General features: G+C 62.7%; 2 protein-coding genes across 7 annotated transcripts in view; both read left to right on the forward strand.

The window, feature by feature from the left end:
* Positions 1-9,531, forward strand: part of NFIC (nuclear factor I C) — a 65,145-nt gene extending 55,614 nt beyond the window's left edge. For 2 of the 6 annotated variants that reach the window (XM_045589055.1, XM_045589054.1), the window contains exons 8-10: positions 243-427; positions 1,016-1,164; positions 7,114-9,531. In XM_045589055.1, coding sequence (XP_045445011.1) covers positions 243-427; positions 1,016-1,164; positions 7,114-7,612 — 833 coding nt within the window. In that variant the 3' untranslated portion in view covers positions 7,613-9,531. Of the gene's footprint in view, positions 1-242; positions 428-1,015; positions 1,165-3,082; positions 3,169-7,113 lie in introns of all 6 variants that reach the window. The other 4 variants (XM_036459815.2, XM_045589056.1, XM_036459817.2 and 1 more) reach the window with 2 other exon arrangements.
* A 180-nt stretch (positions 9,532-9,711) lies between these two features.
* LOC123653306 lies at positions 9,712-12,475 on the forward strand. Its single transcript, XM_045589058.1, has 2 exons — positions 9,712-10,748; positions 10,814-12,475. Exons 1-2 carry the CDS (start codon positions 9,848-9,850, stop codon positions 10,867-10,869), a joined length of 957 nt encoding a protein of 318 aa, XP_045445014.1. The 5' UTR covers positions 9,712-9,847; the 3' UTR covers positions 10,870-12,475.
* Positions 12,476-14,494: the final 2,019 nt, after the last annotated feature.

A 14,494-nucleotide genomic window follows, 5' to 3' on the forward strand; every position in this document is an offset into this window, starting at 1 on the left:
CTGGGGCGGGGGACACAACCTCTGAGAGCAGGGGTGGTGCCAGAACCTGGGGGGTTTTCCGTGAAAGTCAGCAAGTTTGGGTGCGTGAATGACAGCAAGGCCTGGCCATCGCCGGCCCTGCTGGGCCCCGCTGCCGTCAGGGTTACCAAAGGCACCGAGATACAGGTGCCGCCCACAGCGAGGTCACAGAGAGAAGACAGACGGGCAGAGCCCGGCAATAACCGCCCTTTCTGTCCCTGCAGGGATCGCCCGGAGCCCGCACCCGTCCTCGGCCCTGCACTTCCCCACCACCTCCATCCTGCCCCAGGCGGCCTCCACCTACTTCCCTCACACAGCCATACGCTACCCACCTCACCTCAACCCCCAGGACCCGCTCAAAGATCTCGTCTCACTGGCCTGCGACCCTGCCAGCCAGCAGCCTGGACCGGTGAGTCTGGGGAACATGCCTCGCCTCCCGCGTGCTCGGGCTCCAGCGGTGTCTCCGGTGGCCTTCTAACGTGCGACTCCTGTTTAGAATGGTTTTCCGAATGGCAGAGGGCCACGGTTCTCTTCCGGGGCACGTGGAGCTGGGCCGCTCAGCATCCGGCTTTTCAGACGTTAGAATTGACAGCATGTGTCTTACGAAGTGCTTGGAAATCAAACATGGTCCTATGGCTGCAGCTCAGGCCTAAGCTCCACAAAAGCTCTTGGTGTTCATTGCTTTCTGGATTTGAGAGCCGCGGCAAGGTGATGTGGCCAGGGGCTGGCAGTGATGGGGAAAGCAGAGCACTGTGAGGGCGGCCCCCCCCTGTCGTTTAGGACAAGGCGGCACCTTGTGGAAGGAAGGCGAGTGGATAAGTGGCTGCAGGAGGAGACAGAGGGAGTGCGGTGCCCGGATGCTGGAGGCCTGCAGGGCCGTGGCACCCCCCAAACCTGCCCAACCACGCCCCCCTTGTCCCCCAGCGGGACAGCGACCAGCAGCCCCAGGCGGCAGGGGTGCCGCCCCCTGAACCACATGTCTCTCTGTTCCCCCCGGTTAAATGGAAGCGGTCGGCTCAGAATGCCCAGTCACTGCCTCTGCTCAGATGCTGGCACCCCCGCCTCCGGGGCTGGCGCGGCTGGCACTCTTCCCCCCTCCCCCCCAAACCCACCTCCGAGGGAGGAAGCCGGCACCGGCCTCGCCCTGGAAGCACTGGGGAAGCGGGGCGTCCCCAAGGGGCCCCCCCACCCTCTTCCCCGACTGCCAGGCTGGGGACTCAGGCCCAGCGTGGCGGGCCCTGGCCAGTTCCATGAGTCCCCATTTCGGGGCCACGGGTCAGGCCCACATGGGCCAGGGCAGCCTTAGGGGACCCCAGGGGAAGTCTGCGGTCTGCTCCGGTTGGCTAAGAGGCCGGGCCCGTTTGCTTACTGTAGACCCTCAGCCCTCCTCCCTGCAGCAGCCGCTGACAGTAGATGGAGATCTCCAGCTGGCGGCCTGAAGGCCGGACATGGCCCCCCGTGGCCCTTGGTGGGATATGAGACTCGTGTGTTAAAATCCTGGCATTTCACATAAAAATTCCCGAGTTCCACATTTTGGGGGAAATGACCCCAGCAGGCCCTATTCTTGCTGGTGACTTCGGTTGAGCTGTACCTATAGATGGAATGGTCCCTACCTGCCCGCCTGACCCCAGAAGGCCCTGGGTTGGTCTACTTACCTTCTAGAACTTTGCACTCTCTGGATATGGATCCAGATTTCGGCTCGCTGGCCCCCATGCCCTCCCCCCATCTGGGGCTGCTCCAGGCTGGTGAGCCACTCCCAGATTCCCTGTCCTGGGGTCCACCCACCAGCAGGGGCTCTGCGCCTGGACTCTCCCTGGGCGCCAGAGCAGGCGAAGGGGCTGTCCACCGTCCCCACCGTCCTCTCAGTGCCCGGCACCCAGGGCATCTGTCCTGCGTCCTCAGGCTGAGCAGCCCCCGTTGGGCAGAGAGTCTCAGACCCCAGGCTTTCCCTGAGGTCTCATTCTGCCCCTCACCCCCTTTTTGATGTCTCCCTCGCTCCCCAAATGAGATGCCGTAGGGCCAGCGGCGCCTTCCTTGCATGAGCACTCCTGCCCGCAGCAGCACCGCCTGCCAAGACGCAGGCAGCTTCGGGTACAGGCGGGCCTTGTCTGAACTCCAGATGCAGAGCAGGGCGCTGGGTTTGAATCCTGCCTCTGCAACTCACTCCCTGTGTGACCTTGGGCAAATATCCTCCCCTCTCTGAGCCTCAGTTTTCTCAGCTGCAAAACGGGACAGTCACAATGTTTGTGGGGCGGTGGGGAGCGGGTCAGTGACATAGATCAGGGAGAACGTTTGGTGCAGCGGTGAGCGTAGAGCGGAGTCAGTGTGCGGTGACGGTGATCGCCGAGGGCCTGCCGGCTCCTCTGTGAAATGGGGAAATAATCGTGTTGGCTTCAGTGAGGCCGCTGTGGGTTCAGTGGGGTTGTGCCCAGTGCCTGGCATACAGTAGACACTTAATAGATGCAGAGTAAACATGGATTCCTGCTTCTTCCCGTCACCCGGGTCCTAACTACAAGGTTAGTCTGCTTCCCCCCGTAGCCCCAGGGCCTCACTGCCTCCCCTCACCTCACCCCGGCCGAGGCCACACAGAACCCTCACTCCCCAGCCCAGCCTGTCAGCCCGCCCACAGGCCCCCAGCCGTGAATTATTCACTTGCCCACAGATAGGATGGGCGAAATTAAAATTAAAATATATACATGTGGATGGACATCCCCAGCCTTCCCCGTGCCTCTGCAGGAGGAAAATTAATAAATAAAACAGCCTCAATAATTGATGGCGCCCGTGCGGGATGCAGGCTGCCGTCGCAGGATGGGCCTGGCGGCGGCGCGTCTGAATAATTCACAGGCGGTTTCTGACTGTGGATCTTCCCTCCTGCGCCTGCCTTCGCTCCTGGCAGACGCCCACCCGGTGACCCCGGGGGCCTGCGGCTGTGGGCTCTTCTGGGCGCCCGGATTGGCCAGGGGAGGGCACGGGTGCTCTGTGACCCCGGGCAGCGGCCACCCTCTCTGGGTGCTCCCGGGCGGCCCCTTTGCTAACGGGCTCTCGGTCTCTCTCCTCCCTGCAGCCTACTCTACGCCCGGCACGTCCCCTGCAAACCGTTCCTTTGTGGGATTAGGACCAAGGGATCCAGCGGGCATTTATCAGGCACAGGTAGGGGCCGAGAGGCCGGCTGGTGGCGGGCGGGCGGGCCAGGGCAGAGGGGCCAGCCTGGGCGCGCAGGACAGGCCAGCCTGCTGGGTCCCATGCCACCCCCCTCGCCGTGCCATGGCACGGTGGCCATCAGTGTGGCAGCGGGACCAGGTCCCCAGACCCTGCCTGCGGCTTCCTGCCAGGAGAACCTCGTGGGCTAATGCCACGCTGGGCCCAGGTGTAGGAGGGGAGACAGGGGCCACAGAGCTGAGGGGGTTTGCCCAGGATCATGTCACCCCAAGTTGTCAACCCCCTGGTCTTCATCCCTCCCATGTCACCAGTCAGAGGCACCGTGGGAGAGGTAGCAGAGGACTCCTGGATGCTAGGGGCAGGTGGGGAAACTGAGGCAGCCTGTGACAGGTGATGGGGGCCTCCTAGCATAGCATGCACCCACCTCAGATTACAGCCCGCGAGTGGGGCGGGCGGCAGCAGAGGCAGAGCTGGTGTTACTGCAGCTGAGTGTGCACCAGGCCGGGAGGAGGCGGGCTGAGCACAAGGCCAGGAGGCTCAGAGAGGAGGAGCAGGTTGCCTGAGGCTGCACAGCAGTGGGGGACAGAGCCCCGGCAGGTCCAGAGCAGGGACTGGTTCCCAGCTTCCGGTGGAGTGGGAGTGGCCGCAGCCCCACCCACGTGTCCTGACCCCAGCCCGCCGTCAGGGTCTGGGTCTGAGTGCTTGCTGTGTGCAGGCGGGAGTGTGTCGGCAGACGGTGTCGGAGGGTGGTGGCTGGGCCGTTTCCGGCGTGTGCTGGGAGGGGGCCTGAGGACAGCGCCAGCTCCTGGGCCTCTGAGCCCAGAGACCCGCCCGGGCTCCTGGGCGGCTCCGAACGGCAGCGCCACGGAGCGCGGAGATGTGCAGGTCCCAGGGCCGCGTCCAGGCCTCCGGCCCCCGGAGGGTCCTGGCACCGGGCCCACGGACGGGGGTGGGAGGAGGTGGGGAGATGGCTGCATCCCCGTTCTCCGCGGAGCTCACCATCTGCCGCACCGACCAGACCCAAGGAGTCACCGCCACGGCCCGGGGTCCTGGGGACCCTGCAAGGCTGGCTGGGTACAGCTCCAGGGGTGCAGAGGTGTGGGGTGACCTGGCTCCCCGCCCTCACGGCCCTGCTTTACCTGCTTTGACCTCGGGTCCCTCCTGGGGAGTCTGAAGGTCCCAGGATGATAGGGGACCAGTTTCACCCAGAAAGGGCACCGGGAGGCCAGAACCGGCCCCCATCCCTCACATCCCCACACAGGACTCTGCTCTGCAGGGTCCCGGCCGGGATCAGACAGGCTCGCCTGTGAGGCTCACCCAGCAGCTGGGGGCCCAGGACGCCCTGCTCTGTGTTCAAGGCCCCGTGACCTGGCCACCCTCTCTCAGTCCAGTGCTCTGAGCCTCGCGTTTCCTCTCCCGCCCTCGCCCAGCCCTCCCCACGGCGGCGGCTGGGAATGTCCTGATTGCCTCAGAGACCAGCGTTAATAAAAACAACAGGGAAGGGGCCCTGCCTACCTCACCCTCCCGGCCACCCGCCACCTCACCGCTTCCCTTATCAACTCTGCAGCGGGGCTGGGCCACCGCCGGAACAGCCCGCGGGAGGGCCTGAGCCAGGCAGACCGGCGCCTCTGCTTCTCCAGCTTTCCCGGCCCCTCCGGGGGACGCGGGGGGGGGGGGGCAGAGAGGGTGGACAGGCTGGTGAGCTCTGCGGAGGGGTCTCCGGGCACCGCTGGGCAGGGAGGGAGGATGAGGGTGTCTGGGCAGGGCTTGGCACTGACACAGGCCGGAGTGATGGAGAAATGGCTGGAGGGTGGGAAACCTCGAGCTCGGGCTTTGGCGGGGCCTTGGGGAGCCGTGGAGGGTTGAGGGAGGGAGGGAGGGCAGAGCCAGGTCTGGGAATGGGGAAGAGTTTTCTGGGACTGGTGCTGGGGTGGAGAGGCGGGGAAGCGAGGTGACAGATTGATGAGAGACTCCCAGGGGAGCCTGGGTTGTGGGGGAGGCAAGGCCCCAATCTGGGTGACCAGGGAAGGCAGGTCTGGGGGAGGGGGTCCCTGCGGCACCACACAGGCCAGACTCCGAGTCCCTGGACAAAGGGCACCCCAGTCCCAGGTGGGTCAGCCCCTTCCTCCTCAGGGGGCGGGAAGTGGGAGGAGGGCGCTGTGGGTGAGAGGCCGCTCCTCCTCTCAGAGCCCCTGCGCTGAGGCCTCCGGTTTCTGGCCCGTCAGCATTTCTGCCTCCGCCTCCCTTATTCCTGGCAGGTTTGCCTTTCTCTGCTCCCCCGCCCCCCAGCCTGCAGTGCTCCTCTCCCTCCCCATGCCCCCTTCCATCTCCTCCTGCCTTCCACCCCATCGTGCCCATCTGCCTGATCAATATCCCCTCCCCCCACCAGTGTTTCCTTCCCCATCGGTGTCCTCTCCCCTTAATCAATATTACCTCCCTCCGTCTGTGCCCCTCCCCCTGATCAGTATCAGTGCCCCCTCCTGAGCAATGTCCATTGATCTCCGCCTGGTCAGTTCTTCATGCCCTCCTCCCCTCCCTGTCGGTCGCATCAGTCCCCCAGTCCTGAGTCAGGGGGGGTTCCAGGGACTCTGACACCTCACCCCCTTTTCTGTGTGATACCTCCCCTCCCCCCACCTTTGTGCTCAGGAGCCCCTCACACCCCTTCAGAGAGGACTGTACTGAGGACCGGAGCGGGTTCAGTGCCCTAAGCCATGCTTGGTGGCTCCACCAGCCCAGGGGAATGCCAGAGCCCGGACCTCAGCCGGCCCTGCACTGCCTCAGTCTCCCTCTCCGGGAGGGAGAGGATGTGGAGCTGGGTGCCGCCCTGTTCCTGGGGCCAGAGCAGGGCAGCTGGCCTGGGAGGGGAGGAAGGAGGAGGAGGCCGGGCCAAAGGGAGGCCGGCCACCACTGGAGAGGGCCACGCCCAGAGTCTGTCTGGTTGCCAAGGGAAACCAGACATGAGGTAATGGCCAAGATGAACTTGAACTTGGTTGGAGTTGGGGGCTGGGAGCCACAGCTAGTTTGATGGGATGGCCCAGCCGCCGCAGGGTGAAGGCCTGGCTGGAAGGGATCCGTTGATTTATAGCAGGCGGGGGGCAGCCCTGCCCTGGCCTCAGGGAAGGGGGGTCCCCAGACCCAGCCCCCTGGGCCAGCACCAGTGCAGCAGCTGCCCTGCGGAAGCACGCCGAGCTGTCCGGCGCAGCCCGGCCCCTCCCGGAGCCTCTGTCTCCCACTGCACAGAGGGGGTGAAGCCCCTGAGGCCAGGCGAGGGGCTCGGTCCCGGTCCCGGCAGAGGGAAAACCAAGGACTGGAGAAAGTGTCTTGGGCTAGAGTGTTAATTCCGCCTTCTGCGTCCCACGCTGGTGGCCTTGGGCAAATTATCTGACTTCTGTGATTCCCCAGTTTTCTCCACTGGGAATGGTGGTTCCGCCTCCACAGGAGTTTGGGGGGATCATTAAGTGGGAGAACGTTTGTTTAAAAAAAGAAGCATCCCTGGTCACGATACCTGGTGCAGTGGCTCTGCAGGAAACGGGCTCGGAGCAGGGAAACCACAGCGCCCTCTGTGCTCAGGGCAACGAGGCTCGCCGTTCCTGTTGCCAGTTACAAAGCAAAACTGCAGGATGCGCAGGCAGATTGGAATTGCTGACAGTGAAGGACTAAAAGGTTTTTTTCTTGCTGGTATATATAAGTTTATTCCAAAAGCTGCATGGCGTGTGCTTGTCCTGAAAGATTTACAGGGAGTTCAGCTTCCACTGTTGCATCCAGCAGCCCCGCTCGGGGTGAAGTCACTTGCCCAGGGTCACCCAGCTGGTGGTGGCAGATGTGGGAGGGGGCACGGGGCACAGGGAGGTGGGTGGGCCGGGGCGGTGGGCAGCGGCAGAGCCTGACCTCGCTCTCTCTCTCTCCCCCTCTCCGCGGTGCTCCCCGGCCGGCCAGTCCTGGTATCTGGGATAAGGAAGATCTCCCACGCCCTGCTCCTGCGTCCGGGGTGGGCCGCCCCGCCGTCCCCGGCCCACGTTTTCGGTGGAAAGTTAGAGCAAGCAAGAACACCCTGCCGACTCCCAGCCCAGCCGAAAAGACAAAACACATAGACACATATACACAGGAGGAAAAAAAGAAAAAGCCAAAAAAAAAAGACAAACGGGAAAAAAATCATAAAAACAAACCCACCCAAGCAAGAAGACAAAAGGTGAAGACGGCCACACTCCGGCTCGGGACGCCACAGCCGCCCTGCCGCCCGGCGGAGGGCACGGGCGGGACAGTGCCCGGGGCCTCTGTTCTCATCTCTGCTGCTCCGAGGGCAGGCGCCCGCCCGCCCCGCCAGGACCAGGTGAGCACAGCCCACGCCTGCCAGGCCCGGGGCAGGACGCCGGCCGGCCGCCTCTCCCGGCCCCTCGTCTCCTCCGCCAGGACCCGGCGGGCTGCCGCCTGGTGATGTCCACGCCGGACGGCCGGCTCCGCGGAGCGGGGTGGGCAGCGGTGACCGGGCAGGAGGAGGCCGTGGGAGACCCTGGGCGTCGCCGGGGACAAGGACGCAGGGCAGATGGGTTCACGGCGGGCCTGGGGCCGCCCCGGATCGCCGCCCGCTCCCGATGTGCCGGGCTGGCTCGGGACTCGCAGCCCCACGCCCATCTGTTTGGGAAGAGAAGTCTCTATGCAATTGCCCCAGCCCCACCCGGCGGCACAGAAGGCCACCCCGCCCCCCGCACCCACCGCGGCCCGCACCCCGGGGAGGGACCCACGTTGCACACACTGTAAGAAATGCACTTTCCAGGAAGGGGCTGCGGGCGGAATGGCAAGACCCGGAGGTCCTCGAGACGGGGGTCGTCCGGCGTCTCCGTCCGCCCAGCCCTGGCGGGGCCTCCCGCCTGCCCAGAGGAGGTGGGAGGCGAGAGCGAGTGGATTAAGTGCCTGATTCCCACCGCCCACCCCTCTGTCCGGCTGAGACGTGAGAGTGGCCGTGGGCATCCCCCCCTCCCCCACCACCCCTCATCGCTGTGCTCCCCTCAGAACGACGGGCCCCGTGGGCCCGAGGGGCAGAGCTGGGTGTCCCCCGAGCATCCTGCTGTGCCGGGGCGTGGGGGCGGGGTCTGGGGAAGCTGGTGTGCCCCCCAACGCCGCCTCTGCCAGTGCCTTACATCCTGGAGCGACACCCCTCCCCGGTGCCTCAGCCCGAAGGGGGACTACGGTTTGCACTTTTCTCTCCCCACAGCGGGCACAGCCGGGGAGGCGCATTGCAGCAGGGCCCCCAGAAGGACTGCAATCCTGGACGGGGTGGGGGTTCTGGCGGAGGGGGTGCCAGCCCTCTGGGCCCCTGCGGCTGCATAGGGGACCTCCATCTGCTAAGCATTTTCCGTTGAGCCGCTCCAAAAACACTAAGCTGGGGACACCGGGTACCCCCCACCCGGGCTCCCCAGCCCCATTCCCGCCTCCACCCCAGGGTGGCCATCTTGGGGGGCCCTAGGAGGGAGTGTTAGGTGTTCTAGGGTAACCAGGCCCAAACACAGAGCCCCCTCCCAGCCCGTCCACCTGAGCCCCCTGGCGGCCTCCAGCCTCCATGCCTGGCGCTGAAGAATACACCCCGCCCGCCTGCCGGCCGCCGAGGCCAAGCTGCGGCCCTGAGCGGGCTCCGCCTCATCTGCTCCCAGCCCGGCCCTCCCCTCGGCGCCTCCTCCTGCTCCCCCCGGGCCTGGCCAGCCTCCCCCACTTCCAGAAACCGGACTTTTCTCCCAAACCAGTCGGAGGGGCTTGGCGGACCCACTTGATCGTAAAGAGAAAGACCCAAGTCCCTTCGCCGACTCCCCCTCCCATTGCCCAGAGGGTCCCAGGACCCGTGGCCCATCCATGGGTCCCCAGGGTCCCCCAGGCGGCCGGCGGGGACGCAGCTCAGGCCGTTGGTTGGGAGGGCAGGGTGGGGGGGGGCGGGGGGCGGGTCGAGCAGCTAGGGTGTCCCGCGCTCAGCCGGAACCTTAGGGTGCAGGGCGGCGGGGGAGGGCGGGGCCCGCAGCCCCAGCGACCTAACTTGCATGGTGCTTAGTCGAGGACTCCTGTGGCCTGGCTCCTGCTGCCGGCGCCCTACAGCTGGCACTGCATGGCAGATCCTACCTGGCTCTATCTCCCAGCCCCCCCACGACGCCCCCTCCTCTTTAAAAAAAAGATACAAAAAAAATACCTTTAAAAAAGCCCATGTTTCCTAATTTGCACGAAATTTTCTACCACATGATGTGCCTTGCCTTCCGAAAATAAGTATTACCTTTACACAATATCAGCGCAAAGGTAGCTGCATGCCCTGCTCGTGTAGTTAAAAAGAAAAAGACAAAACAATGACATGAAATAAAAAGTAAAAATGGAAAAGGGATGTATTTCTATTTGTAAAAAACAAAAACAAAAAAAATAAGTTTTAAAAAATTACATGCTAAAAAGCAGTCCACAGAGCAACTGCCCCACGACCCGCCCGCGCCCCACCCGCCCCATTGGGCTGTCTCCATGGCTCCTGCTGCTCTGGGGGCGCTCCCTGGTGCTCCGCCAACCCCAGCCCCACCCCGGCTCCAAGGGGTCGTTCCTGAAGCCCCCGCCACAGCAGCAGACAGACCTCAGAGCGTGCCCGGCCCGGGCCACCGGCTAGTCCCCCAGACGCCACGCATGCACGCGTGACCCAGGCTGTACCCCCATGGGGTGGCCGCCCTGCGGCAGCTGGACTCCCCATCCCACCTCATCAGGCTGGCGTCCCTCTGGCTCAGGGTCACACTGCTCTCCCACCCCCAGAGGCTCCCTCTCCCCCGTGCACCCTCCTTCTTGCCAAAGGACCCACTTGTCCCCTTCTCTGGACACCAGCCTTGGGTGTCAGTTCCTCCCTGCCCTCTGCCCCCCACACCCAGTACTACGTCTTCCAGCTGCGACTAAGGAGGGTATCTGGTATGAAACAAAAAACAAAAACCAAACTCGATATATGCAATATCTGTCTGTCTGTACCTGTAAGTCTAGCCCAGCCGTCGGGGGCAGCCAGGGGACACCCCATCGTCGTTCTCTGTCTCGGTGGCTGGCCATGCTGTTGTCTTTTCCTCGTTTTTTATTTTCTCATTTCCTCCCTTTTTTTTTTAAGCTCCGTTTCCTGTCCCTTAGCTCAGTGGAAGGTGAGATGGTGGCAGTGAGCGGGGTGTCCAGCGGGAGGACCCAAGGGCTGGACCCTCCAGCCTCAGGCCACACCCGCTGGACGATGTCCACCTCTGCCCACTGCCCCTGGGACGTTAGCTCTGTCTCCAGAGCAGGTGGGACTTGGCAGAAAAGAAGGTCCCAGCTTTCATCAGCCCCTACTCGCTCATCCCATCTCCTTCCCAAAGACACTCGGCACGCCCGGGGCAGGGAGAGCCGGCCTGGCCTGGCCTCGGCCCATGGCAGTGCCCTCAGAGCAGTCACGTGGCCAGAGAGCCCACGGCTGTGTGTGTCGGTTTCCATGTGTCTGATTTCTGTTTTATTCCACCTTTGCAAGGGCTTTGCTGGAGCCATATTGTGTGTCGTCGTCCCCCCCCCCCCCCCCCCCCGTGGACTGCACTCCACTGCGCCACCCTCCGGCCTGGCTGTGACCCTGCCCTGCCAGCACCATCGCCGGGCACTGGGCACCTCCTTCCGGCCAGTGTGTCATCCTGGGCCGTTTGTTCCTGTTTCTTGGAAAAGACCCAGCGTCCCCGTTGAGCAGAATGCCCAGCCCCTCATTGCAGGCAGCATAAGGCTGAAATATTAGAAACCAGACCCCTGACCCACCTCTGCAGCTTGGGTTTGTGCCCACGGCAGGGATGGCAGCCTTGTTTTTGTGTGCGTTTTTTTACACGGAGGAAACCGACGTCTTCGCAAACCCCCTCCCCTGCCAAGCCCGCCACCCGCCACTCCCCGCCGTGCGAAGCCCGCCCTGACCCTGGGGTCCAGCTCTGCGGTGGAAGAGAAGAGGGGAGCCTCCCAGAGGGTGGGGGGAACCAGACACCGACCAGGCCCGGGGAAGGGTGAGGGGGATGGGGAAGGACCGGAAACGGGAGTGGGCTCCTCCGTGCCCATGGCCGCAACTCGGGTTCTGGCCGAGCTTCCAGCCCCACCCTGAGCCAGACAATCCGGCCCGAAAGGGACCCCAGGGGAGACCCCGGGGGCCGCTGCAGCCCCACGGGCCCACTCCCTCTGCTCCGGAACCTTCTCTGTCCCTGAGACAGAGTGTTCCCGGGCGGGCAGACCTGAGGGGCCAGAAGCTGCCTTCCAGCCCCCTCACTCCCGCTTCTCCGATGGGACTGGACCTTCAGTGCAGGCAGATATGCCAGTGAGCATAAGCATCTTTACTTACAGTACAGATTGGACCGTGGCTACTTGTTATTTTGGCCTGGATTCTCTCTCTCTCAGAGCCTGGTTTTTTCTTTCTAGAGAGTGTTGGGGGCGGGGTTCAGAGATTCACCCTCAAATCCAGCTGCTTCCACATCTTCCCATCTTCCCCCATTTCTGCACCTTTGGACACTTTCTAAGAGTCCCACCCCCAAGCTGACACGCCTCTCCCCACCCCCTACCTGTTCCTAAGCCTTTCAGAGTGTGTGGGGTCTGCCGTGGCCCTGGAGGCCCACCCAGCCCTGCCCCCAGCAAGACAGGGAGACAGACCCAAAGCGATCCCAGCAGGACTTGTTGCCAGTGATACCAAAACAGAGTTTTCCCAAGCAGTGCCTCACACGTCTGCTGGTGTGGCTTTGGAGTGCTCCCCGCTCCTGGGAGGTCCTCAGCGGCAGGAGTCAGGATCTAACGGGAATAAAGGGCTCGGAGGGGAGGGAAGTCACACACGCCCCAGCCACAGCCCTGCACTCACACCTCCTGGCCAGAGGGACCCTCCTTCAGGCGGGAACCCCCAAGCCCACTCCCAAGGTGCATTCACATTTCTATCTGTTGATCTTCCTGTCTTGGGTCCCAGCCAGGCCCCCCAAAACCAAAGCCCCTTTAAGTCCAGGGGTCCTGACCCTTGCCCCCAGTCTCCTGGCCCCCACATGAGGAAGGACAAGCAGTGTCCAGGCAAGGGACAGAGCACACAGCGTGGGGGGGACAGGGAGGAGGGGGAGAGAGACCTACTTTCCTCTGAATTTCCTTTCCCTCCCCCCTTCCTTCCATCCATCCATCCATCCATCCATCCTTAAACTTTTTGGTGGTGTTGCTGTTCACTTTTTCTTTTGAGATATTTTTTGAGGTTTTTTTTTTTTTCTCTCTCATTTTGTATTTTACTGATATTACCAGGATAGTTTACTCTGTTTCTTGCTTTGTGCTTGCCGCACGTACCGGATAACATACACACGCCCGTGCTCATGGGGGAGAGGCTCCGGCTGGGTCTGCCCTTCCGCCGCCCCAGGTGGGGCCTGGACGGGGACACGGGACATCCGGGCGGACCTGAGCCCAGCCCCCTCCCTCCCCCGGCTCACCGCCCCGCTCCCTCATCATACTCCGATCATAACCTTGTATATTACACCTTCATTCGGTTTTGCAGATGCGCCTAAGTACCATTTACAGAAAGTGATTCTGGCTGTTATTATTTTGTTTGTTTGTTTCCCTATAAAAAAAAAAAAAAAGAAAAAAAATGGGGGGTTCCATAAAAGATTCAATAAAAGGCAAAAAAAAAAAGAAAAATGTATAAAAATTAAAAAAGCTACGCTTGACTCTTTCGGGCTGTCTTTGTCCTTTCTGTGTTCACGGCGAACTGTTCTGTGTTCCAGTGAAGGGAAGGGGCTGGAGGGCAGGGCAGGGGGCCCCCGGAAACGGGGACCCCAACACGTTGGGTGAGCGGCAGGTCCCCGGGCACCTGTCGCCATGTCGGGACATCTGTGGTTACAATGGGAAAGCTGCTGACATGGGAGGGTGGGAGGCCGGGCTTTGCTCACCCCCACACTGTGCCCAGGAGAGCCCCCCACGAGGACAGGCCAACCCCAATGCCAGCCAAGCCGAGGGGGAGAGACCCGCTCTGATGGCGGGTTTGGGTGAGGCCAGGCCCTTCTCACCTGGTGTGTCCTCACGGCCCCGCCCCTCTGCAGCCCTAGGATGCTGGGCTGCTCCTGCCCTCAGCAGTGCGGTTCTGGCACCCCCTTGTGGGCGGACTGAGGAGCTGGACCCAGAAACCGCCAGCCCCAGCCCCAGCCCAGCTCCTCCCCGCAGTGGAAATGGTGCATTTGCAGGAGCTTCTCAGCTGGCTGGCCTGGGAGCTGAGCTGGAGAGGGCTCGGCGGGTTGCAGGCCTCAGGTTTGGCTGGGAACCTCACTCTGGCCTTTAATCTCAAGGGAAGTCCGTGGTTTTCACCATTGGCCCCTAGGACAGAGCAGTTACTGGCTTTGGGGGCTACCCCGGCACTGCAGGCTTCTCACCGGCCCTAGGTCCCCACTAACTACCATAAAAGGGAGGCAGACTTGTGACAACCTAACACCCCCCCCCCCCCCCCCCGCCTGCAGAAAGGGAGGATCCGGACAGCCCTTCTCTCTCTTACCCTCCCTCTCAGCACCCCGTCCCCTGGGAACCCCCAGACTGTGCCCAGAGCTTGAGAGGCAGAAATTCCCACCTTCCCAAAGCTGCAGGCAGAAAGCACCCCCTCTGGCCCTGGCCGGCGTGGCTGAGTGGCTGGAAGGTCGCTGGTTCGATTCTAAGTCAGGGCGCATACGTGGGTGATGTGGATCAGGGCACAGGCGAGAGCCATGGTTCTCCCTCCCTCCCTCTCTCCCTCCTCTCTCTCTCTCCCTCCCTTCCTCTCTCTCTCTCTCTCTCTCTTCCCCTCTCTCTCTCTCCCCCTCTCTCTCTCTCCTCCCTCCTCCCTCTCTCTCTCTCTCTCCCTCTCTCTCTCTCTCTCTCTCTCTCTCTCTCTCTCTCTCTCTCTCCCCTCCCTCCCTCCCCTCTCTCTCTCTCCCTCCCTTCCTCTCTCTCTCTCTCTCTCTCTCTCTCTCCCCCCCCTCTCTCTCCTCTCTCTTCCTTCCTCTCTCTCTCTCTCTCTCTCTCTCTCTCTCTCTCTCTCATCTGAAAGCATATCCTCAGGTAGGATTTAAAAAACAATAAGAAAACACCCTCTGACCTTCAGAATTCCCCCAGCCTGAGAGGGAAGTGTCACTCCCCTGTCCATTGCCACCCCTGCAGCGGAACGGAAAACCGACATTCATAACGCCTTTTGGCTGTGTCCTGTGCACAGGAGTGGTGTAGACAGAATTTCCTTCAATCCCCATGGAGGTGTTGATGTGCCTCGACAGGGCGCGGCACGAGGCAGAGAGGGGGCGTTGGTTGCCTGAGGCAGCACAGGAAGGTGAGGCGAGGATGACGTGTGTGCGCCCCC

This window comes from Pipistrellus kuhlii, unplaced genomic scaffold (genome assembly GCF_014108245.1).
Source record: "Pipistrellus kuhlii isolate mPipKuh1 unplaced genomic scaffold, mPipKuh1.p scaffold_m20_p_30, whole genome shotgun sequence".
Taxonomy (NCBI): domain Eukaryota; kingdom Metazoa; phylum Chordata; class Mammalia; order Chiroptera; family Vespertilionidae; genus Pipistrellus; species Pipistrellus kuhlii.

Coding starts and splice junctions, on each gene's coding strand:
- LOC123653306 (XM_045589058.1), top strand. CDS start 9,848: ATGGGGTGGCCGCCCTGCGGCAGCTGGACTCCCCATCCCACCTCATCA. Junction 10,749..10,813: donor CTCCACTGCGCCACCCTCCG/GCCTGGCTGTGA, acceptor TTCCGGCCAGTG/TGTCATCCTGGGCCGTTTGT.